Source organism: Triturus cristatus, chromosome 10, assembly GCF_964204655.1.
Source record: "Triturus cristatus chromosome 10, aTriCri1.1, whole genome shotgun sequence".
NCBI lineage: Eukaryota > Metazoa > Chordata > Amphibia > Caudata > Salamandridae > Triturus > Triturus cristatus.
The window spans coordinates 571,201,973-571,228,939 of NC_140593.1; the positions used below are offsets into that span (position 1 = coordinate 571,201,973).

The 26,967-nt window shown below is 45.7% G+C and overlaps 1 protein-coding gene across 3 annotated transcripts in view; it reads left to right on the forward strand.

Annotated features, from left to right (window-relative positions):
- Positions 1–26,967, forward strand: part of ABCC1 (ATP binding cassette subfamily C member 1 (ABCC1 blood group)) — a 1,390,768-nt gene that overhangs the window by 652,873 nt on the left and 710,928 nt on the right. For all 3 annotated transcript variants that reach the window (XM_085632083.1, XM_085632084.1, XM_085632085.1), the window contains exons 16-17: positions 21,758–21,884; positions 26,441–26,617. In XM_085632083.1, the coding sequence (XP_085488209.1) occupies positions 21,758–21,884; positions 26,441–26,617 (304 nt within the window). The remainder of the gene's footprint in view (positions 1–21,757; positions 21,885–26,440; positions 26,618–26,967) is intronic.

Here is a 26,967-nt window from a genome sequence, read left to right on the forward strand (position 1 = left end):
ACCCCTGCGCGTCGGTAGGTGGCGTCGGTAGACTGTGGGTCCGTCGTCCTGGTTGCCGGGATGACGTCTCAATGTCTAAATAGATGCCGCCCCTTCGCGTTGACGTCAGTTATTTCTTTTGTCCGTGCCAGCTTTGCGCAGATCCAGAGAGAGCTACCCCTTTGGTAATTTTTTGACTGCCAGGCCATGAATCTGATGTCTTTGCAGGAGCCGTCCCGAAAGTTGTTGGAGGCCCGGTAGTCTGCTCCGTCGCTCAAGAGGAAGGTCTCTGGACCGGTCGTGGAGCCACCACCATCATTAATCATCCAAGTCTTCGAGTTCTTTGGGTAAGTCGAAGCACAAGAAGAAGGCGAAGAAGCAGTGTCACTCTTCACCTTCTCCCCGTCCGTTGGCTGCACACACGGTACCTAGAGAGTCGTCGCTCTCCAGCTCTCTCAGGGACTACTATGAGCTTCGCTCCTTTTCCCGGAGTGTTCCTTGTCCAGCTTAGAGCTTTCTACGAAGCGCTACATAGCATCTTTGGGCAGCACGACTCGCCGGTGCGCTTTCGGGCTCCTGGACTCGCTGGGGGCCCTGGGACTTTGATGCCAGCGGCTCTGGCCCTAGAGGGCCCCCCAAGGATCCAGGTTTGGTTCCTGGATCGACCTCACGGTACCTTCCCCGGTGCCGAACCCGACGACGCCCCCGGCACCGGTCGTGCCCCCTGTAGGAGAGTAGGGTCTTCTTCCTATGGTCACCCCCACTTTTTGCTTTTGCTTCACTGGTTTTCGACTTAGATGTGGCTGTGGGCCTGCTAATCAGACCCACAGCCCAGCTGTTCTCTCACTAAATTCACACTATGTACTTTAGGTACGTAACCCAATTGGTAAGGATCACCCTATAGGGCCCTGTACAGTGTACCTTAGGTACCCAGGGCATGGGTGTACCCTAGGCCTACCAGGGTCTGCAGCATGTATTATGCCACCCCTGGTCTGGCCTTCCAATCAGACACAACTGGCTGATCACTCAGCTGGGGCAAGGTCGTGTAATCACCCCTTGCTTAGATATAGTATACCTATATCTACCCTTAAAATAGACACGTGTACCTATCAGCCACTCCTATGGCAGGCCTTAACAATCCTGGAGGCAGAGTGCTTGGTAACATGTGAGATGGTGCTCTAGCATGAGCTGAGCCTGTCTGCAGCTTTCGGAACCATGTCCTTGTAGCTGTTCTATGATATCGCCTACCATATACTCTTAAAGTGCCTTATAATCCTCGCGGTTATGGTAACTATGGTTTGGCTTTATCAAAACATGTCGTGTAAGGTGTCTAACACTTTGGAATTTTACCCCCCACACCATTTCTGGCGATGAGGATAGTATTCCCCCCCCCCCCCCCCTTCTAGAGGGAGAAGACATGTTGAAGACCTACTACCCGGTTAAAGTTAACCAGAGCCCCAGCATCACAAAATGGATGCTGCTGCCACAGACACGAGTCTGACCTCCTGCTGCTGGGAGTCCTTCCAGCGAGGGAGGCTTGGACAATAGGTTTCCTGCCTTGGGTGGTGCTAGCACCACCCTAGACAGGACTTAGTGTATTGGGACAGGGAGGGATGAAAGAAACGAGACACTGCCTGGGGCACACAAGGTGTCCCATGCATAGTCCGGTTCAAACCGGTGCTGGGGCACTCCAGCCCCAGTCCTGGCGCGAAACTGGACAAAGGGAAGGTGGTGTGACCACCCCCCTCCCTGGTCCCACCCATATCAGGGACCTAGCGGGTAACCCAGCCCCCCAGATTAGTATAAGAGTGGGAGCTGAGTCCCTAGGATTTTGGATTATCCTGAATTGAAACTAGACACGAAACTCTGGACCTTCGACATTCGACAAGAAGACTGAAGAATCTCCCTTGTGGCCAAGGAGTGGCCACCCTGTGCAAACAGTCACCAACAAGCGACCTGCCGTTTGCTTTTTCCCAAGTTCTACGAGGAACCGACTGCAGAGCCCGACCAGCACCTTGACCTCCAGACTTCTCTGACCCTGATCCACAGCCAAGCTGAGATCTGTGGAGGCGACGAGAGACGTGGGACCGGCTACCTGGGAAAATTGGCGAGTAGCTTCCAGCGCAGCTTCTGAGGCATCCTCGAAGTTGTGCTCTGGGGATTGAGAAGCCCCAACCCCGAGCACCATCTGCACCGAAGATCAGCCCTCCACACTCCACGAGTTCTGCGTGGGGCCCTTCTGCATTTTCTTGCTCGACGCGTCTGTCCGGTTGCTGGCCCGATGGCTAGTAGCCCCAGTGACGACGAACCCTTAACTTTCCACCGCTGGTTTGGCTCCTCCAGACTGGCCCTTGCTTCCCTGTGAAAGAGAAGCACCTCAGACCTTCCTGGTCTGCACCTGAACCGAATTTCCCATTCCGTGTGGGTTGCCTTTGCCAAGGCTTGTTGACAACAATCGGGACGTCGACTCCGCCATCAGCAAGATCCTTCGTGGGACAGCTCGCACCCTGGTTCTGGTCGTCCTCGACGCCTCCTGGTCCATGCAGCTGCAGAGACAAGCTTCAAGCAATCACCTGTGTTCTGCACGACATCATCGCCTGGTTCCTTCCTGGTTCCACACAGTCACTGGCTAGTGACCCAGACTTTGTCCCCTCTGCTTGCAGGTGTTCTCCCTTCAAGATCCACCCTTGGATCCACCGGACATCTTCCTCCTGGCCGCCTGCCAGCATCTGTTCTTCAGGCATCCATAGGATCCAGCGACGACACCCGACATCTTCACACCTATGCACCCGTCTCCTGTGGGTGAGGTAACGCGAGTACTCCGGTGCTCCAGTGGATAGTGACTATCCAAGTGTCTAAGTCTTTAGTTGCATCCTCCTAGTTACTCCGGAAGTGTCCTTATTCTTCCCATTTCTAATTGCTACATTCCCATTAACTTTAATGTAACCCGCGTGTGTGTTTCCACACTGCACAGGCTTCCCGTGGGCCTCCCACTTCCTAACTATTGATAGGGTAGTGTAGCCCCAGCGATGCCCTAGGCCTTCTCCCTGTTCGTGACATGGTACTTGTACAACTTTCTTAGTATATGGTTGGCGTGGCCCCTGGGCCTAACTGTATTTTTCCTGTGTAACTTAACGTATGCTACTTAAATTGTTGTGCTTAGACCTCTGAACTCATAAAGAGTGCTGAGGGTATATGTTAGAATAAATACATTCTAATTGTATATATATCTGGTGTGGTGTCCTTTCATTTGGTATTCAAGGGATTGTGATGGTATAACTGGCTTCACATGCCATACAGAGTTTAGCCTAAGACTGCTCTTGTCCATGCTACCACTAGGATAGCTGGTCTATAAGGTTGACTTTACAACCAATCACCATAAGGGTTGTTTGGACTGATACAAGGTGTACACTAGAACTAGTGACATCATATATCAGGCCAACTTCTCACACCCCCGACCGGCGCTGACCCCAGCCTCAACACCCGACTTGGACATGGCACCGGACCAATGTCGGAACTGGTGCCGAAGGGCACGTTTGTGCCTCTGTTCATCCCTGCTGTTCCTTTCAGGCCTGACTGGCAATCAGAGGAGGGTGATCAGGACTGGGAGGGGTTCTGTGGACCATTTAGCTGAGGAGCTGCACTGGCGAGAGGACCTGGGTGATGTCAGTGGTCTGGATACCTCCCCAGACCTTGGCATGCTTTCTCCCCTTACCGTGGCTATGGATAAGGGAGCGCCATGTGCAGTGCTGTGGCGTAGGGCAGTTGAGGCCTTGGGCCTGGAGCTTCCTACAGTGGCAGTCAGGACCAACCTCCTGACAGAGGTGTTTCAGCCGGCAACGGCTTTTTCTGAACCCTTCTGCCTTTCAATGAAGCCCTTGGGGGTGTCCTTCTGGGCACTTGGCCCAAGCCCAGCAAAGGGGCTCCTGTGGACAGGAGGAATGCCCAACACCACCGTCCGGCCCCGGGTTACCCACTTTTTCTCTCCCAACACCTGACCCCCGAGGGCATGGTGGTCCAAGCCTCGTCCTCTAAGGGCTCATTGCCTACTTCTCCCACAGATAGGGAATCCAGGAAGCTGGACCACCTTGGGAAGGTGTTTTCTTTCACCAGCTTAGCGCTGGGGTCAGTAAATAACGCATGCCTCTTGTGCCGTTCTACCCATACAGTGTGGGATACGGTTGTGCAAGTGCTGCCACAGTGCCTGGAGGAGGCCCGGGCCGATCTCACACGTGCAGTGGCAGAGAATAGAGACACAGCCAAATTCGCCATCAGATGTGGGCTGGATACCGCTGACTCACTGGGCAGAAATGTTTCTACGCCAGTAGCCCTGAGATGCTACACCTGGTTGAGTACGTCTGGTTTTTCTGGGGATGTCCAATCCACCTTATTGGACATGCCCTTTGATGGCCGTCGCCTTTTCGGTGATAAGCTAGACTCTGCGATCGAGCGCTTTAAGAATTCAAGTGCTACAGCCAGATCCTTGGGCCTCTCGGCGACCTCTCGCCACTCACAGTCTGCTTTTCATCCCTTTTGTGGCTATGGAAGGGGTGCCCCAACATGTTCGACCCAGTGTAGCTACCCGTTCATTCAAGTAGCCCAGCCTGTGAGTGGCCACGGACGTGGGACCCAGCGACACAGGTCTGTGGGCCAGTGGGCAGGCCAGTCCACCCATGACCTCCCACATCGGACAGGTGTATTTTGCAGATAGTCCAGAGGGGCTACTCCCTCCCCTTCGAGACTACCCCTCCCTCCATGCACCTTCTTCCATCGCTTGTCTGAGGATCACTTTGCCCTTCTTCGCCAGGAAGTTGCAGCTCTCTTGGCAGAGGGAGCTGTCGAAAGGGTCCCTGTGCCAGAAGTAGATCGTGGTTGCTGCTCCCACTACTTTCTGGCACCCAAGAAGGACAAAGGCATGCGTCCTATCTTTGACCTCGAGGCCCTCCACCGCTTCCTCCGGAAGGAGAAGTTTAAGATGCTTACGTTGGCTCCGGTGCTGCCTGCTCTCGACCCTGGAGACTGGATGGTAGCATTGGACTTGCAGGATGCATAGTTCCATATCCCTGTCCTGCCAGACCACAGGCTTTACCTACAGTTCACGGTAGGCCACAAGCATTTTCAATGTACCGTGCTCCCCTTTTGGCCTTACCAGAGCCCCTCAGGTGTTCACGAAAGTGATGGCGGTGGTTGCAGCTCATCTGTGCAGATCAGGGGTTCCAGTCTACCCCCTGTCTCGACTACTGGCGAGCTCGCCCCAGGCTGTCATTTCCCATCTCCAGACTAAGGCAGACCTCCTGCACTTGCTGGGGTTAACTAGTAACGTGCCGAAGTCACACCTGACTGACTCACTCTCAGAAGCAGAGCAGTTCTGGATACGCCACAGTTTCGGGGCTTATCCTCCCGAACAGCGAGTCGAGGATATTCGGGCTATGATACTGATGTTTCCGCCTCAATCCTGGATTTTGGTGAGATTGACCCTGAGGCGGCTGCGCCTCATGGCCTCCTGCATCTTGCTGGTGGATCATGCCAGTTGGCATATGCGTGATCTGTAGTGGGACCTGAGGTTCGCGTGGGTACATCATCCGGGCAATCTTTCTGACGTTGTCCAGATCTCGGAGGGCACTGCATGACAGTTGCAATGGGGGTTAAAGAACCACGATTGTTTCTGCGGCATGTCCCTCTTCCTCCCCTAACCAGAGCTGACAGTGGTGACCGACACTTCACTCCTGGTATGGGTCGGCCACCTGGGAGAGGAAGAGATCAGAGGTGTCTGGTGGAGTCCGGTCTCCACATCAACATTTTGGAGCTCAGGGTGATTCATCTGGGACTGAAGGCATTCCTTCCCTCTATCAAAGGAAGAGTAGTGCAGATGTTCAGGCAAAACCACTGCCATGTGGTACTGCAACAAACCTTCGGGGTGGGGACGTGGACCCTATGTCAAGAGGCTTTTTGCCTTTGGACATGGCTGGCACATCAGGGTATATCCCTGATGCTTAAACAACTGGAAGGTTCCCTCAACGCTCAGCCGTCCGTGCATGATGGATCACGAATGGCGTCTTCACTTGGAGGTGGTGCAATGTCTCAGCAGTGGGGAGAGCCTTGGTTAGATATGTTCGCCACCGAAGAGAACACCCAGTGTCAGCAGTTCCGCGCTTTGGAATTTCCAAGGTGGCACTCGCTCGGCGACTATTTTCATCGCGAGTTGAACTCCGGCCTCCTGTATGCCTTTCCGCCTGGATCGCTTCTGCCCGAGTGCTGAAGATCATCAAGCGGGACTGGGCCCAAGTCATTCTTGTGGCTCTGGACTGGGCACGAAGAGTATGGTACCCCGAGCTCTTGAGCATGGCCATAGATTCTCTGATCCGACTGCCTCTTCGGGAGAATCATCTATCGCAGCAGCAGGTGACGATCCTCCACACAAACCTGTCCAGCCTCCACCTCCTTGTGTGGAGATTGAGCGGCGGCAGTTGACCACTTTTGAACTTACACCTGAAGTCTGTAATGTCAGCTTGGCAGCCAGGCATCCCTCCACGAAAACGGTATACGCCTGTAGATGAAACAAGTTCGTGGCATGGTACACAGCAAAGGCTGTGGATCCCATTTCTGCCCCCCCTTTCGGAGGTACTCTTGTTCATTATTTTTTTTAGCCCAGAAGGGCTTTGCCCTTGGCACTCTTAAAAGACTATCTTAAAGCCATATCTGCCTTTCTTCGTCTTCCTGATCATCCTTCTCTTTTCAAGCCCTTTAGTGTGAATAGATTTCTGAAGGGCATTACTCATCTCTTTCCTCCTCCTCTGTTCATAATGCCCCAGTGGGACTTTAATCTTGTCTTGACATATCTTAAGTGTGCTCTCTTCGAGCCTCTTCATAACTGCCCTCTCAGACTCCCTACTCTAAAGACTGCATTCCTTGTCGCCATCACCTCTGCCCGCAGAGTGAGTGAGTTTCAAGCTCTGTCCTCAAAACCTTCTTTTCTGGCTGTTCACCTGGACACAGTGGTTCTTCGCACAAGGCTCTTTTCTTCCCAAAGTGGTTACCTCTCTATATTGGACAGACCATCAATTTGCCTACCTTCTTCCCACATCTGCACCCTTCCGAGGAGGAGGAGAGACTCCACCGTCTGGACCAAAAACGTGCCCTATCCTTCTATCTAGACCGCACAAAAGATTTCCGGGTTGACTATCAACTCTTTGTTGGCTTTGTGGGCGTCAAGAAAGGTCGGGCTGTGCAAAAATGCACCATCTCTTGGTGGGTTGTCCTATGAATTAAAATCTGCTATTCCCTAGCGAAAAAGGGAGCGCCAGTGGGGCTGCGTGCCCACTCCACCTAGGCTACGGCAGCTACTACTGCCTTGGGACGTGGAGTCCCACTCATTGACATCTGTCAAGCGGCCACGTGGGCATCCCAGCACACGTTCACCAAACCTTATTGCCTAGATAGCCAAGTCTGGAGAGATGGCTGTTTTGGCTGTTCTGTTCTCCAGGATTTTCTGGTGTCGTAGTTTGCAGGCCTACCTCCGGGGTTGGCATATCTAGGGTGTCTATTGTAAGGTCAGGAATCTATAACTAATGGTCTTTCAGATGAACAAGCTACTTAACTTTGGTAACAATGTATCTGTAGGAGACATGCTAGGTATAGATTCCTTACTGCCTCACCCATCCTCCCTGTTCTGCGAACTGACTTCTAGGGATAGGGACTCCCTTCCAGGGCCCTGGTTATGTGCACCATTGGTTAGTGTCTTGCCTGGCTCTGCCCTTCTGGCGGGGAAAGTCGTGTCAGAACTGACATCAGTGCGCAGGTGCGGGGTCTAAGTAGCCATCGTGATGTCATCTTGGCGATGACGGATGAAGAGCTGACCGATGCCACCTACCGACGCACAGGAGTAATGCTAAGAGAAACATTCTCTGGATCCAGTCGATGCCTTAGGTAATTCTAAGGTAAGAAATCTATAACTAACATACGTCTCTTACAGATAAATCGTTAACGAAGGTAAATAACTTGTTCGTTAAATATAATATGCCTTTAAGGGTCAATTTTTATTGTGTTGAAGCCTGTATGTAGACAGATATTTTGTTACATGAACTCTCACAGATGACTGTGATAGACAAGGATTTTCGTATTGGTTACCCCATTGACCAACCCTGACGATAGAATATTTGACTCCTTATTAGATCCTCTCGAGGAAATGTATACTGTTTTGCAAACTGTAATTTAATGACTATACCATATTGTTGCATTGCGGGGAAATTTAGGCTTGAGTAGGTTATTGCGACCCACCATCGATAAAGGATTATGGGTCTAATTGATTCATTGGAAAAGGATTTGTCTAATTCCATAGGTCTAATCTGTTTATTCTGGAAAGTTTTGTGAAAAGCATATATTGAAACCAATAGGCATTCTATGGGTAAACTATTATAACTGACGTAAAGGTGTTAGACTGGTAATTCATAACATTGACTCTCAATTATCCAGCACTTACGAGGCACGTTGGTCCTTCCTGCTGCGCCTGATCCGCGGATTTCTCTTGCCTGCCCCTGTTGCCCTGCTCCCTGCAGCTGTCCCGTTCTCCCGCCGCTGCGTGACAACCATTGCAGCCGCAGTGGGGAGACGGGACCACACGCCCCAGCAGCCCTAGCGGACACAATCACCTGGCCAATAGGAGCACGCCAGGAGGCGTTTAAATTTCCGGCGCTGCTCCGGCAGAGCGGGTCAATTATCCAGCACTTACGAGGCACGTTGGTCCTTCCTGCTGCTCCTGATCGGCGGATTTCTCTTGCCTGCCCCTGTTGCCCTGCTCCCTGCAGCCGTCCCGTTCTCCCGCCGCTGCGTGACAACCATCGCAGCCGCAGTGGGGAGACGGGACCACACGCCCCAGCAGCCCTAGCGGACACAATCACCTGGCCAATAGGAGCGCGCCAGGAGGCGTTTAAATTTTCGGCGCTGCTCCCGCGTCGCGGGACCGCGCGCGGGTAGCGCCGGGAGAAGCCCGGGAGAAGCCCGGGAGAAGCCCGGGAGCAGCCCGGGACAAGGGCGGGACCGTCTGTGGCCATCCGGGGCCGACAGAGGCCGGGCTGGGCCACCCCCTACGGTCTTCAGATTACATGGACTTGCTGTATAGGTAAGACTGGGTGGAAAATTAACTATTCGCGTTTGCGTCTGTGAGCTCTGGTTTTTCTATGAGGATGGGGAAAACTGTGCCTATTAGTGGACCCATCCGGCCTAATACCAGACAGAATACATCTACTAATACTCCTCTCCCAAGTCTTAACAGCCATAGATCGCATGCTTCAGAAAACCATCGGGGTTGTTGCATCAGCAATAGAGAACACTGAAAGAAGCCTCTCACTCCCTATTGGCTGTGCCCCTCCTGTATTGCCGGTTGATTCATCTACTACTATGGCTAATTCTTGCGATTCCATGTTGTTGACCTCCTATATTGGATTACCAGGCCCTCATAAAATTACTGAACCTTTAACAGTGACTCATATTGTACAATCTGATTTGTCGCCCAGGGTAAGCAGACTCTCGACCACACCGGTTCTTCAGGGACAGGACTCAAGTACAGGATTTCAACCACCTAATTTCATTATTGATTTAGATGGTAATATTACTAATTCGTCGCCTAATGTTTCACAGTCGGCCACGACCCATGCTGCTACTTCACCGGTCAGAACTAGAGGGCAAAAGGCCAAAAGCAAGTTAAAGCACATCGAGAAAGATCAGTCTGCATATAAACATAGGGGTAAAACCTGCAGGAATTATCCTAAAAAGGCAGGCAACTTTTTTGGCCGTAAGGGGGCATTACCTGTAACTCAGTCAAATGTTCCTGATGTTCAGTGCGATGATATTGTACATATGGTTGGCAAGGATGGCTTTTGGGAGAAAATGGAAATTTTATTTTCGACACGCATAGGGCCTATTTTAGAGAATTTGTGATTTAGAAGTAGGGATGGACTCCATTGAACAACACTTAACACAAATTCCCCACTTAATTAAGATTACCCAATCTTTACTGGTTACCCTGCAAACGGAACCCACTATAAATAAACCTGCCTCTAGAGCTGATTCACACATGACTGTGGGTGTTAAGGACAAATCAAGAGGTCCAGTTATCCATCATTTAGCCCCTAGTACTTTACCCCATAGCACCAACAATAATAGTTGTAATTTAACTGTTCAGGGAAATCACGAAGGGAATGGTATAGCTCCGCTGGAAAAAGTTGCCACCCCTATGGAAGGCACCGAGAAGCTAGGAGGCTCAATAACAGATCAGTTAAGGGGCACATGTCAATCTGAAGATTTTAAAAGTAATAATGTTCCTTCTGTCATGAATTTGCCACCCGAGTGTGGAGCATATGTCGCAGTTTTGTGTAATATCCCCAGATTACGGAAAGGGCAACTGTAAACAAATGTTTCTCTTAAAAACAAAACCCTTTATTGGTTAAGTAAAAATTGTGGGTTCTCAATCCTAGATGCAGACCAGATCTTGCTTACTCAAAGAGTGGGTTGGATAGGCCCTACATCTAAAGGTTTTGAAGGGGACTGTGTTATAATCAATTTTGGATCACCTTTTTGGGTTCATAAAGTTTTATCTAGAGCCCCCCCGCCTTCCAGTTGGGAATATAATACTACCCTCTTGCCACTTGCCTATTTCTACAAATTCCCTGTTTTTAACAACTCAGTTTTTGGTCATAGGGTACCTCGCGTTAGGAACAAGTGGCTGCCTATGGAACCAGCTGCTAGTTCTGTGTTTTCCCCTTTACCACTCTATAATAGGTTTCAATGTCTGTCACAATTGGAGGATAATGATTGACATGGAACTTTACTAGGTAATACAGTGGGAAATACAGATAAGGGGATTACGGTGAACCCTAACATATTTACGAGGCAAAGTGAAGTCATTATTAATCGTCAGGAACTTATTATGATGAATGGGTCACCGGTTATAAATGACTCTAGTGTGCCTGATATCTTAACAGCTAGCATACTTAGAGAGCCTATCACGAATATAGAAGTACCTACAAATAGGCATAATGACAAGATCGCCAAGATTCAAGAAGGGTATTCATTAACAACCTGGAACATCGCAGTTCTTGGAAATAAATTAGGTACTCCCTTCTGGCTGGATTTTATTAACCGTGGAAGTGACATAATTTGTTTCCAAGAAACATGGAGTACAGATTGCGTCACTGTGGAAGGTTATACCTCATATTGTGTTAATGCGACACCCTCTCCAATGGGAAGAGCCAAGGGTGGACTATTGTTGCTTATCTCAACTAAATTGATTGGATGTAAAATTATTTCTTATTCTACCATTGACAGTTATAGTCAAGTTTTGCGCCTAACATTCCCTGTTGGAAAGGATCTGGTTCTAATTAATTTTTACAATAATAATTTTCGCAGGGATAGGGGAGCTTATTTAGTTTCACTGGAAAAAGAATTGGATAAGGTATTAAATATTTCACCTAAGCTGACTGTTGTTGTGTGGGTAGGTGATTTTAATATCCAAGCTTGTCCCACCACATTTATTAATTCTTGTGGTTATATGAAGTCTTACTCAACCAAGGATGATATGATACATTTTCCACATTGTGATTACGGCATGACCCTTAATGCTCTAATGGCCAAACTTGACCTTGAGCTATTGGATTGCACCGAGAGAAAGGGCCATATTAAATGTCCATCATTTACTGGCCGAGATGCAAACAGTTATATTGATCACATCTTATTAACTAGGAATAGTCCATATGTGGACCTTTGGATAACTGAACAGGTGGTTAGTGACCACAATAGTATTTCCATAGTCCTGTTGGCATGGGGTAACAAACTGACTAATAATGATTATACAATTACAGATATTCTCCCTATCAGGCCGAACGGTACGAGAATCAAATGGGATGGTGTAGACCCACATAAGATCCAATCGGTTGTGGTAAATAGCTGTAGAGACAGTATTAATTACTGTCTAAGGGATGAGGTTACCTGTGGTAAACTATGTATGGAATTCTCTTATACTAATAGGGTGGTAAGCGATATTTTAACCCGGAAATCCAAAGGCCCAAAACATGTTGGTAAGAAGTGGTTCAATTCTGAATGTATGGAGATATTAACTTAAAGTTAGTTTTAAAGTCCAAGCCCCGTGACCAAATCTTAGTCCGTAAATTACGATATGCTTATAAACAAGCTGTCCTTGCCCATAAAAAGGCGATGAGAACAGATGCTTGGGATAAGCTAGGCTTCGCAAGTGACATCGGAAATGTAAAACTATTTTGGGAAATTATAAATAGTCCCTTTTTAAAGGATGATCATATCCCTGAGCTGACGTCCTATGTTAATTGCACGGAGTGGATAGAACATTTTTCTAATATTTTTAATCCAGATAAGGTTTTTTTAGATCAGTTTTTATCAAATGATTCTATTTGGCCATTTATGCCATTAATGATTGACGTCGATGAGGTGCGTGAAGGGATGGTAAATAGTAAAGGGGGCAAGGCACCAGGTCCGGATGGTGTCCCGATCGACTTATATAAAGCTGAAATAGATCTCTGGGCACCAATCCTGACAAGAATTTTCAATGCTGCATCCGAGGGGGATTTTCCAAAATCATGGGCTGAATCATTGATTGTCCCTCTACATAAGAAGGGATCACGATCTGAAGCATGTAACTACCGCCCTATTTCATTGTTAGATTCTTCAATTAAACTACTAAGTAGGGTACTATTAAAAAGATTGCCAGACTGGGCTGCAGATTCAGATGTACTGACCCCAGTTCAATATGGGTTCAGGAAAGGCATTGGGACTATCGAGCAATGCCTTAATTTGGATTTGCTTATCAACAAATATACCACAGTGAAAGGAGGTAACTTGTTTTTATGCTTCGCTGACTTGAGTAGCGCATTTGATCTGGTGGACCACTCGCTCCTTTGGCCAGTACTGCTTGACCTTGGAGCACCGGAGGAGATAGTATTCTTTCTAGCAAGGCTATATGAAAAACTCTCTTGCAGTGTACGCTACGGGCCCACTGGCGAGCGAACTCCCTTTTTTACCGTGCGTAGAGGCATAAGGCAAGGATGTGTTATGGCACCCTTTTTATTCTCTCTCTTTATTAATCAAATTGCATCCATTTTAAACCATATCTCAGCGACGCCCCCAAAATTGACAATATGGTCGTTTCAGTATTGTTATACGCGGACGACGCTGTCCTAATTTCCCGCACCCCTTTGGGTCTACAACGTCTCATCGACGCTTTTACTCATTTTATAAATGGCAGGAAATTGTTGATTAATAAATCTAAGACTTTCACAATGACATGCGGTAAAAAACTGAAGTCACCATGTTCCTTTTTCCTAGAAGGTTCAAAGATCCAAGCTGTTAAAACATTTTGTTATTTAGGTATTAATTTTGATGGCAACGGCAAATGGACTAATGAGCAAGTAAATATTGGACATAAAGTAAATAGGAATTCTAATGGTATTTTTCGTTTTGCAACGAAAATAGGGGACTATAGAATAAAGGACATGGTCACCATATATAATGCGAGATGCGTTTCTTCAGCTCTATATGGAGCTGGATTATGGGGTTACTCCTCTACCGCCCAACTCCAGATAAATGAAAACTGCTTCCTCAAACGACTGTTATGTGTCCCGGCTGCAGCTTCCACAGACTTGATTCATCAGGAAACTGGCCTCAATTATATTTCTGATCTGGCTGCAGTACGCCCCCTATTATGGCGTGCAATATGGCACAAAAAGGAAACTGCGTTCACACAGTCTGTAATTAAAGACTGCCTTAAGTTAGATCTATGTCATCGTATTCCGTGGTTAAATTATATTACTTCTTGGTATAATACTTTGTTTGGAATTAACATTCATTCAGAGTATATAATACCTCTTTCTAAGAAGGAAATTAAAGACACCCTTATATTGTATAAGATGGAAGAAAGAAGTCAACTACTTCGGTCTCAAAAAACTTCTGTATTTTATAGGCAGCTTAGCCTTAAGAGTGGGCTTCAGTCGTACTAAGTGGATGTGACTAATAAATCGCACCGTTTTGTTTTAGTACGTTTAAGACTAGGCATTGTACACCATCTAGTATCCTTCCCTGTAATAGGGGCAGGTTCTAATTCAAACTGCCCATGTGATAACGTTTCTAAACAAAGTTGTTGCCATTTCCTGCTATTTTGTAAATTTTATGTTTTCTTAAGGAAGTTTTATTTGAAACATATCTTTTTAAAATATAATATCCGTTCAACAGCTGACGCTATGAACATATTATGTTCCCTCCAAAGCCCAGACGTCTGCTTCTATGTTGCATCTTTTATTTTGAAATGTAGAGCTGCCAGGAAATCCATAATTTTATGATTTGAGAAACGTGTTCTATAATGGCTATCATGTATACGTGTATAAGTTACTATGATTATATGGTGGTGCCCTAGATAGCCTCATGTTTCCACATGCTAACTTACACATAGTTGTAATAAACTAGTGTAAGGTTATCCTGTTACGCTTGAACTGGTGCATTAGTTTTACTATGGCATGGGGGTGTCTTTTACCATGTCATGGATTTCATATTTAGGCACACGTCACTTTATTTTTGGTATGGAATGATTCCTAGATCATGGAATTCTTGTTCCTTGAGTAACAATATACTAATGTAAATTTGTATGCCTAAATTCTGTACTATGCACATATCACTTTATTTGCAAGTGGAGTTTATAATTCGTTTGATTCTTAGTTTACCGTGCAACATCTAATAATCTATAAGCGACATTTGTCGGATTTTTATTTTTATTTTACTAATGTGTATTTATGTATGGTTCTTTATCAGTCCGTGCGAGATACTGGTCCCGGTTCAGTGATCTATCATTAGTTTGTAATTAAGTCAAATATATGTCATAAATTTGTAATATGTATTATTATGTGTGTTCAGCTTATGTGGTTGTATTTATACTAACCGAATAAAAGCTTTTTGACTTGACTTGACTCTCAAAGATTACCATAGTAGGCATGGGTTTTAATGGTGTTAACCCACTCTGACAAAGGCCGGGGCAAAGGATTTGCACTGTGAGAAATGTTTGGCCCTCTTAAGAGATGGTGTATATGTTTCCCACTGTAATTTTGTATACATTTGGTATTGTATGTTGTATGTGTAGTATCTCGCTGTGTGTTTTTTGAAGAGCTTGTTAGATTCAGCAGGGCCAGTCTAGTTGTCCGTCAGGCTCTTATAATAAAAGGGTACAGCAATAAATGCATACATAGAGGGGTTTTGGGTCAGCCCTCTTCAGCGGGAGGCCTCCGAGTGTCACATTTTGCTTGCATCCATATCAACTTACAGCATAGATCAATGTGTCACCCTACTTTAGTCATTGACTGTTGCCCTTTGATTGGTAGGATTGTTTATTGCAAATGAGCTAGCATTTTGCATTGCAGCGATTCACGTTTGGCGGCTCCTATGGAGTGTGGTTTATTAGGATACTAATACCTGTCCGATGTGAGAATTCTCAACTATAGTTGAACCTCATTGCAGGTTACTCTGAATGCAACTTTATCTTGATATTGCCTACAATTGTTTGCTTTAAAACAATAAAAATATATTTTAAAAAATAGACTGTTGTCCTTTGAGTTGATAGCATTTCATCTCATCAGGTGCTCAATCTCCTGAAAGTTGCTGTGCTTCATTGGTGAGGTTGGCTGGCCAGTCCTTTTCTTTTCTTTTTATAGATCCCATTAAATTATTTTAAAATAATTTTTTGAAGACCACTTGGTGGGTTCCCAATAGTTCTACCTGTTGCTTGCTTACCGTTCTTTTTATTGCTGTGCACCACATCTCACATTATTTTGCCATTCCCAGATATCCTCTATACTTTGAAACAGTCTGCCATCTTGGATTGGTGCAGCAATGATAAACTATGCCAAAAAAGTAACCAAAAATGGACATCCAAAGCAAGCATTGATTACTCAGCCGCCATCTTGGAATGATATTGTATCAATGTTCTACCATTCCAAGATGACACACATTGTTTCTAAAGATTGAGGCTATTTTGCAAATTTACCAACATGGTATTGTGTACAATAGCATTCAAAGATGGCTAGGCCACTCCTTTTTTAATTTATTTATTTCAAGCCTATGCCTGCCATGGTTTAGGTGTCAGCAATTTCCTTTTTTCTATGTTTTTTCTTTTAATTTATGGTGCATGCGCTTGTTGAGTTTGTATATGTTTTATGGTTGGGTCCAGGGATGCTGACTGCACGGATCAGTGACAGACCATATGTATGAGTTATTGAGGGCCTAAACTCACCAGTGACTCAAGAGGTATTTTTCGCTATAAGTCAAACTAGTTGGCGTTGCCATTACTTCCTCTTTTAATTTTATGTTGAAGTATTTAATAGTTGGGCTATTTGCTGTATAATTTCACAACGTATTGCCCCACTGGAGGGTCAGTGGGATGATGTCTAAAGTGTAAAAGGATTACATTACCTTCTCCTTATTTTCTCATTCACATTACTCAAAATCCTTGTGAAATGGCTCTGATTTTAGTGTGTGTGCGTGTTCGATGCATGTGTTGTATATACACTTGCTTCGCATACTCCTGCCATCTAGTGTTGGGTCCGGATGTTTGCAAGTTGTTTTTCCTAGTCACAAAATGAGGTGACTATGCCTTTCGGTAATAATGCGCATGGTCATAGACTCCATTGTTGGATTGTTTTTTCATCCATCGGGTTTGAACGTTTATTACTGCGGTTCGAAACCATACTATGGGTTCCCTTCGACACGCAATCCTCTCTACCCTCGACGGTATTGTTTCCGTACACGTTTCCACTCTTCCGCGTATCGTTTCGACATCAGAATCTACTTTCCATCGGAAAGCTTCGTGGACGGCCTTCGAGGCTTAACCACGCCAGGTCAGCTCTCCATCGATGGATCGGACTCCGTTTAAATTCTTCTCAGTGCCATGCGAAGTATCCGCACACTGACTCACACAAGGTGTGCAACTTGTGCTTGTCTCCAGAGCACAAGGAAGAAGACTGCAGCGCTTACAGATCGTTCCGATCGAAAACGACTTCGAGATCATCGGGCTTGACATCAAGAGATGCAGCGTCAAAGCATCGAAGACATGCCGGACATCTTCGGTGAAGACTCCAGCCAAGAAGACATCGAGGCATCAAATACAGAGGGGGAGGAAGCCTTCTCCAAAAAAGACTCAGACTCGAAGCTCGAGATAGACCTTGACGCCGAAGAACTGCCGCAGGGACCAGGTGATGTGAGTACCGAAGACCCCTTGCCCCCACAAACTCTGGAAAAAACACAAGGCTTCGGCACCAAGACGACTTTTCGGATCTGAAATGGGAGACTATTCCACCCGATCAACAACAAAAGTTTGCATATTAACCCTGACACCAGCCATATTCATGTAAAGCCATCTTAGAAACGCAAGCTTTAAGAGGACACAACAAAATCCCCTTGAAGAGAAAGTCTGTAGCTACAAGTCGTTTTCATCGCCTCCACCTCCGTCGCCACCTGAGAATCTTTTGCAAATGACACCTCAAGATTCTCCTCAATCTCATCATGACTAAGATGATCCAGATGATGGAAGGATGAATATTCCAACAAGCCCATGGACAGATTACTTGGTAAGTGAGCTCAATTCACAGCCATAAGTAACAGAACATTCCGCAAGCACTTGTGCTCTTGCACATGTACCAAAAAATCTGTCGCTTGACAGTGGAGACTTAGTGATTTATGGTGACCCAAACAAGAGAAACAATGCTTTAAACTTCTTTCATTGTGTGTTCTTGCACTATGTAGTGCCAGCCATTTTATGCAGATCCCTTTCTGAAAGGTATTCATGCTCATTTGGTTATGGCCAAGACCATGCCAGTGCCTTCCCAGCATCATCATACCTGCAAATCAAGCTAATTGTGCAGTGTCAAACACTTAAAACATGAGTTCACACCCATTCATTTGTGATCATTTTTCTCAGTTAAGTCAAGCAGTGCTCAATACTGTTTTTACTTGCTCCTCTCTAATATAGCATTTTAGCTAGCTGCTTTTTTAAGTACATTTGATAATCTTTATAGCTTTCATTTGACTAGGTGAAGGTTGGCTTTGCTTAGAAGTAAAAGTTGGTCTCCTTAATTGTGCCTACCCTTCTCAGCCAAAGACGTTTTAAGGCATGGGCAACATGGGCAATTGCCCAAGCCCCCCTCCTTCTAAAGGCAGGCCAGGTTTCTCGGTCTCAATCGGCCCTTTTTTCTGTCTATCTATCCCTTTCTCTTTATACACAGTATTATACTAAGGATTTTGGGACTCTGGGCAATACATATTTCACCTGATTAAGTATAACATCATTTTTGATTAAGTATAGTTCAGTATTGTTTGGCATCATGCAAGGTCTGCAATCCCATCATTCACCCATTGCGGCAAGCATCACAGATCATACAGAGCTCATTGCAGCGCGTCTTCTTCTGGGAACTGCGCATGCGCGGTAGCATTCCGGCTGAGGAATGCGCATGTGCAGGCTCCTGTGCATGCTCAGTTCCCAGAAGAAGACTCGTTGGAGGATGGAAGCCCGGGGACGCTGCCGATAAGGTAAGGTTATTTAAAAAAAAAAAATGTTTTTATGTTTTTATGTATTTATGTATTTAATACTGCGGGCGGACAACTTCCGTTATGCCCAGAGTGTGTGGAGATTTTCCCTGTTTCTCCGCACATTCCGTGGGCCAAACGTAGTTGCCCGCCCACCCTTACTTTAATCTTCACTGGAACAACCTTAATGACATTCAGGTCAACATCCTTAAAGATTTCCTAGGAGACCAATCACTCTCTCAAGCCTGCACTCTACCAACTCACACGAAAGGCTCCTCACGGGATTGGATTATCTCAAAGAAAATGGGGTCAGGCTAACCTAAATTGCTCCTTGCGACTGGTCAGACTACAACGCTATTACCTTCCTAATACCGGGCGTACATAAGGAAAGATCAGTGCAATTAGTGAAACTGAAACTCTGGCTTAGGGACACAAAAAGCCAAGACTATGAGAAGCTGGATCAGAAATGCGTACCACAAGAGCATTCTCAATTAAAAATCAGAATACCTTTGATTGGAACTGGAGAACGCTCAAAATAGACCTTGTAAGCTCTTTGAAATGGTAAAACAGTTATCAAACAAACTGTCAAACCTCTAAAGAAGTAACAAAATCCCTAAAACTGTGAGTTCTCCTTGTTTGCAGCCAAAATCAACTCTTTGTGAAACGAGCTGAATTCCACTGCTAGCGTCCGTTCTATTCCTTCGGCATCACAATCCAGCATCTCTACTCTCCTCTGCCAGGCAGTAACCAAAAACCAAGCTCACTGGACTACCTTCAACTTATGACGACCATATCTCAAATTCTGTCATCCATAAGACCGAACAACCACTTCAATGACAACGCTCCCCTCCAACTTCTTGTCCACAACCAACCAATTTATCATACATTTACTACAATAATCAATGTTTTCCTAACTCAAGGGTCCATACCAGACTCTCTAAAAGCTGGTCAAGTCATTCTCATTAAAAAAAAAACACCCACACTGAATCCCCCTGAACCGGATAATTTCAGACTTTTATACAATATTCCTCTACTAGCACAAGTAATTGAGAAATGTGTGCAAAGACAACTTAACCAATACATCGCCAAATTCAACCTGCTAGACGAATGCCAATCTGGTTTCAGGCCAGATCACAGTATTGAAACTACTATTCTCCATATAGTAGACGACGCCCTTCAAGCTCTAGACCAAGGCAAAACGTGTCTCTTAATTCTTTTGGACCTATCAGCTTTCAACACAGTTAACCATGAGAAGTTACTGGAACGTCTTAAAAATAGGGTGGGGACTACAGGGAACCATCCTCGAATGGTTTAAATCTTTCCTGTGGAACCGCTCCCAAAGATTTAGTCAATCTAAATCTGTCCTCTCTTCTGATTACGATTGGAGTCCCCCAAGGTTCAACTCTCTCCCCAGCTCTTTTTAACCTCTATCTGGAACCGTTAGCTGACATACTGCGTATCACCAACATCTCTTTCCACATGTATGCAGATGACACACAGATCTATATCAAAATCTCATCCCTAGAGGAGATCAAAACAATGAACGAGGGTCTAAACCTGGCTGTTCAATGGCTTGCTAGCAACCAGTTCAAACTTAATGTGCAAAAAAACTGAATTCTTTCGAATTTCGCCTCCTAAAAGTTCCACTGACATAGTTGAATGGACCAAATCTATCACCGCGCTGAACTTCACCCCGACCATAGTGGACTCACCTAAATCACTAGGTATCACACTGGACAACAACCTGAATATGCGAGCCCACATCAATACACTGGCCAAAAATGCAAGGTTTCACCTGAGCTACCTGAGAACTAAAACCATTCCTAGATACATCAGACCTTAAAACGGCAGTAGAGGCATTAGTTCTCTCTAGGGTTGAATACGATGCTCAACCCTCTCTGGCCTACCCAAGACCTCAATGGCTCCCCTAAAAGCTTGTCTCAACACAGCCGCAAGACTTTACAGGTTCAAAAAAATTCGACCACATCTCACTGTACCTGAAGGCACTGAACTGGCTTCCTTACGAAGCCAGAATCCAACTCAAATGTACCTGTATCACACACAAAGCGTTACACTTTAATTCTCCGGCGTATCTTACTCAAACAATTGTGGTATCGGAGGAGGCAGGCATTCCCAGTCTGCCAGGGATTTTGTGCTGAAACCACCCCTCTTCCGGAAGAAGAAAACGTACAATAGAGCTTTCTCTGGGGCAGCACCTAGAACTCTAACTCTCTGCCGCCTAACATCAGAAGAATACCTTTGTTGTCAAGATTCAAAAAGGAAGCCAAGACTTTCCTAATGGGCAAATTTCTTCCATAACCACTCTTAGTGCATATACAGCTCAGCGGCCTAGCGATATGCTATTGCTCTCATCTTGAACTCTACCTGTGTAAGCCGGTCTTGACTTCATTGATGTAACCTATGAGATTCTTGCATCATGGTCGTTGCTATTCATTTTGCATCATTCGTACATCACTATCACTCTGAGGGGTTGGTGCTGTGCAGTCTTCCTCTGCTCCTGCAAACGTTTATCTCCTTTAAGTGTACTCATGATCACCGATTCCCACTCATTGTAAATAACTTGTTCCGGCAAAATGTTGTCATGATCACTTGTTCGGAAACTTGTAAATAACTTGTTGTCCTTGTAAAGCGCTCTGATACCCTAACGGGTCACGTTTGCGCTCTATAAAACACTAAATAAATAAAATGCGGGCTTAAGTTCAACGTTGTTCCAGTTGGCCCCAAACTGTCTTGCCCAGTGTCCCAAAAATCCTTAACCGGCAATGCATTAAGTCTCTCTTTATTCAGAAGACTCACCACTATGATGATTTAGGACAGAGGATGAGGCATATTAAAGCAAATTTCCCGAAGATGTGTGATCAACATATTAGTTCAGATCTGATGCTGAACTATAATCCAGAACTGATTATGTAGTATCCAAGCTCGTCCCTCTTCCTTGTCTGTTTTATAGCTGCATGTTGGATATACAAAAAATTATATTTATTAGTGTCATAAATATCTTTTCCGATTGTCACAAGCCACAAAAACATGTAAGGTTCGCATGTGCACACACATTAATAATTCTATTGCAATGTTGTAATTGGTTGTAAACATGCCATTTTGATTGTTACTTTTTTTTACATGTATGTTTTTCCATGTAGAAAAACTGAACTTTGTGCATGTTAACTTTCAGAATTAATGTGACTATTCCGGAGGGCTCGTTGATTGCTGTTGTTGGGCAAGTTGGCTGTGGAAAATCTTCCCTCTTATCTGCGCTGCTTGGTGAAATGGAGAAAATGAATGGTTTTGTTGCTGTTAAGGTACACTTGCGTCTAAACATTACTTTTTTTGTTCCTTTTGACATTCCATTTAGAAACCCTTGCAAGGCAGTTTTTCATTCAATTGGATATAGCCAGTACTGTAGACTTGTAACTTTCTGAACTTTTCCCAAACTGTAGTCAATTCATGGTATTTCTGTTAAGTGAAATGACATTTTAACCACTAAACTATTTTTTTTTTTCTTTCCGATGGATACTTCTGTTGCTTTACCTTTTTAAAAGGTGGTAGGTGGTGACATTGGTCTTGCGGTAGCCTTGTACTATCTCGAAGTGGCAGTGCAGAGCTGCATATAAGCGCTGGCCTGTCTCCTTGCTCTCAAGAACAAAGGACATGACTATAAAATGCAAATGTTGGTCATGGATATGCACATTTGCCTTTAGTTTCTAGGTTCCGGTCGTGATTCAGTCATGGGTCAAACGCACCCTGATGTATGCCAAGACTGTTAGGGAGCAATAACTGCATCGCACAACATACAAAAGGGGGACTGGTCGCACACTAAGTAACAGACTGCGCACACCTACTAACAGCCTCCCTCCAAGGCTTTGGTTAGCTTGAACCTCAAGTAATGCCATAAGTGCAAAAAGGCCAAGCAGGACTCATCTCTGTCCTTCACAGGAGAGACGCTGTACAGCTGACACTCCAAAGATATTACTTTGCAGGCATCCAAATCGGAGCAAATTCCAAACAGGTCCCGGAGCCCCTTGAGTTTTCTGGGCCATCATCAACCCTGCTGCAGAAAGAGACCTTCAGAGGCCATGGTGCAAATGGTCATGTTCATAGCGATTCTGGCACACTTTGGGCCCTATACTGCCAAAGGGACCCCCAACTGTACTTGCACCTACCGGCCTTTGACTTGTCGCAACTGATGTCTTCAGGCCTCTTCCATGCCCTTTGATAGTTCCAGACTTTTTGGAGGCAAAGTCTGACTCTGCTCTGGAGTACTTCGAGGACCACTGTGTTACAGACGATACTTAGGCTTCCACTCTCCAGTCCATCAGCTCCACCAACAGTACAGAAAATTCAGCGGACACTTGTTAGGTCCTACCTTGCTACTGAAGGCACCCTTCTCAGCCCATGCAGCAGCCAGCTCAAACTTATCGCTGCCCCTGGGGATGTGGTCATGAACACCAGCAAGGACCACACTCCATACTCCTCACCTTCCCCAATGGCTACAAAGCTGCTTTGACTTGCCCTCCTGTGGCCATGCTCGGCCAGTTGAGGGCAGAGCAAGTTATTTTTTCTTTTGCAGCCCGAGAGTTGTAACATACTATCAAGAGGGGTTACACTATTTTCTCTACCACCCCCTCCCTCCATACATCCCACTTGTTTTTATTCAGACTTCAAAAGTTATGCCATGGGGCCATAAGGATGTGGAAAAAGATGAAGCGTGCTATTGATGCCTAACAAAGATTGAGGGCTCAGGCTAGTTTGGGATCTTTGCGCCTGAATCCCTTCCTGTGGAAGGGCAAATTGAAGAGGCTAACTCTAGCCCAGTCCCCCTCCTGGTTCTGGTGTCTTGGATGGTGTCCTTTGACCTGCAGGATGCATACTTTCATTTGTGTCCTGCAGTCTAACAAATTCCACCTTCGATTTGTAGTGGTGTCCAAGCATTTCCAGTTTGCTAGTGTACACTTGAGCCTTATGTTTGCCCCTTGGGTGCTTAATAAATGATGGCTCTGGTTGCGGTCCAACTGGGCAGGTTGAGAATACATCTATTTCCATATCAACTATTGGCTGCTGAAGGCAGGCTTACTGCAGTCTGTCACGGAGTACGACCAGACAATGGTCACTTCTTTCAACTTTGGTGTTTTCCATAAGCATGCTGAAGTCTCTTCTGACACCTGACAGACGATTCCCGTCATGGAGGCCATCCTGGACACAATCACGGCTTTCCCACACCTGTAGCAAGTCCAGCACATTCAGGATGTGATCTTAATGTTTCGAGATCTACCCTGGGTTCTTGTGTGTATGGTTGTGAGTTTTTTTGGATTCCTCACCTCATTCTACCGACTGGTCCTTGTCCATTGGCACATGCTGGGCTTTCTGTGGAACCTCTTCTTACAGTGGGCACAATACCTTGTCTGCATGGGGGACAGCACCTGTAAGTTGAAGGAAACAGCCTGGGACCTTCAGCGGTGGCACGTGGACACCAACCTGGCATGTGGCATACATTTTCTCTCTTCCATCCGGGCTCACAAGAGGGGCAGAAGTATTATCTTGGGTTAGTCTCTTGGGCGAAGTGAAAATCGGGGGTCCATGATCCCCAGTTGACTGAAAGCTTCACATCAGTTTTCTTGAGTTTTATGCCATTTAGTTGACACTGAAGGTCTTCCTCCCATCTATCAAGGGGTGGTTAGTTCAGGTCCTTATGAACAACATGGCCAACATATGGTACTGCAACAAGCAGGGTGGTGTGGAGACTTGGACCTTGTGCCAGGAGGCGCTTTGCACATTTCTGCACTATCAGGGGATATACCTAGTGGCCCATTATTTGGTAAGCTCGCTCGAAACCGGGCGTACAAGCTCAGCAATTGGCACCACGATTGGCATCTTTTTTTTCCACGTAGTTTTATAAAGCGTAAACTTGACCCGAAGGTATCGGGTATCAGAGCACTTTACATTGGCACTAGTTGTGTTACACAAGGACACATTTTTTTTTTTTGTTAGGCACGGGGGGGGGGGGGGGGGGGGATAAGTGATTTGCCCAGAATCACAGGATGTTGATCGTCATTGCCAAGACTCTAATCCGGGTCTCCAAAATTGAGGTCGACCGCCCTAGCCGTTAGACAACATCCTCTCCTCTCATCTTCATCCGGAGGTGGCTCAGGCATCTTCACTCTGTGGGGGTTCCTCTGGCATGATCTTTTCGATAATTTCTAGGTAATGCATTCCATCTGCAGTGGTGTTAAGGACTCCTGTGCACCTTTCCACCCATTCTATCTCCTTCTCGGAGTTCTGACGATCAAGATGGACTGACGTCCGATAATCATGATAGCTCCACATTGAGCCAGAAATGTCGTACCCTGAACTGTTTAGCCTGAGCATATGCCTTATTTTCAGTCTCTACCATTTATGGAGGACCTGCTGTGAACATTGTCCACTTGATCTTCTACAGGTCAGTTATATGGAGTATTCTGGTTTTGTTAAGTCTATCCTATTTAAGGATTTGCAATCGGCACAGTTAAAGGTGATAGAGCGGCAGTTTTGTCTTTGCCCATTCAACCTTCATTATTCAAGTCACCAGTTGTGATGAGATTTCTCGATTGACTGACATACTTGTTCCACCAACACATTTTTATATGCCTCAACGGGACCGTAACTTGGTCCTTGCATATCTAATATGCACATCTTTCGAGACCATGCAAAGATGTTCTCTCCAACTGCTCGCTATCAAGATAGTGTTTCTTTTCATAGTTGCTTCTGCATGCTTCATCAGTGAACTGCAGGTGCCATCAGTGAATCCCCATACATGACTTTCTTCCCTAATTTATTGTTGTGGATGGCATAGCCTCATTTCTGCCGAAGGTTTTATCACCTTACCACGTGGGTCAGTCCATTGGCTCCCAGTGTATTTTGGTTTTCTCTCTGCTACAACCCTCTTAGGAGGAAGAGAGGCTTCAAAGAAATCTGTTTGTTTCGAGCATACCAGAGTGTCCAAGAGACTACCAAGCTGATTACCAGCTTTTTGTGGGGTCTGCCAGTTCTAAGAAGGGGAGGGCAGTGCAGAAACAAAGCCTTTCCAAAAAGACATACCCTGGCCGAAGAACCCCCACCCCCACCCACATCACCCACACAGGTGCCCACAGACTCGTATAACCAGAACCAAGGCTGATGAGACTGCATTGGCAAAGTGTGTTCCAGTACAGGACACCTGTCGGGCTTCTACGGGAGTTTTTAAGTACATAAAGGCACTACTGCCTCAACGGGCAAATCTGTAGAGAGGGCAGTTTTGCCCACAAGGTACTTCAGGCCTTCTTCCTGAGAGTACACTCCTTATCCTAAGGCCAGCCACAGTTTGGGAGGGTACTGCTTAGTGAGACATCTGCGGTTAGAAGTATCCATCAGAAGAACATGTTACTTACCTTCAGTACAGCTTCCTGGTGGAAATAGTAACCGTAGATGCTTTACAGTCCCACCTCCTCACTATTTCTGTGATTATGAAAAGGTCTCAAGCTAGATTTAACAGACTTCTGTGACCCATCACAGTTGACCAGCTTCTGAGGGTGCAGAACATTTAAAGAACTGATGTCAGCATGCAGGTGTGGCTCTTATATGCAGTTCTGCACTTTCACTTCTGGCGACGGTACTAAGCTGCCATGGAGTCGGATAGCGGCACTTAGTCACGCAGATGCAATTTGTTTAAATAAAATCCAAATTCTGTTTGGTGCCTGAGAATATTCCGAAGGAGAGGTATCTGTATTTAGAGTTTCCACCAGAAAGAATGTTACCAAAGATAAGATTTTGTCTGCAAACAAGTAAAAAATGTATATTATTCTTTGTTCCTTCCCTAACTGCTCTCTTTCTCACTTGTTTGAAGGGTTCCATCGCTTATGTTCCTCAGCAAGCCTGGATACTGAATGCTACTCTGAAAGACAACATTGTTTTTGGCCGTGACCTTTCAGAGGGTCTGTACAAGCGCGTGGTCGATGCCTGTGCCCTTGGTCCTGATCTAGAGATTCTTCCTTCTGGTGACAGAACAGAAATAGGGGAAAAGGTATGTGTAGTACTGTAGTGGTATATTGCACTTTAAGACAATGGAGCGTACTGCAGATTTGGCGATTTCGAACTTTACTGTTTCAGGTTACTTTCACAGTTGCTTTTTAAGGACTGTTTTCACTGCAGGCATCTTACCCCATTTTGTATCGCTACCAATTAAAAGCCCTTTTCAAATCTTTTAATGTACCTATAGTAGAATATTTAACAACAAAACAGTTGGTGATCAACTCTGTTCCATAAGAACATAGATATATCTTTGCAAATACACTTAATGACGTTCATTAAAATGAATATCAGTGTATGGCTACTTTACACATGTAATTGTGTTGTCAAGTAACTCATATCGGC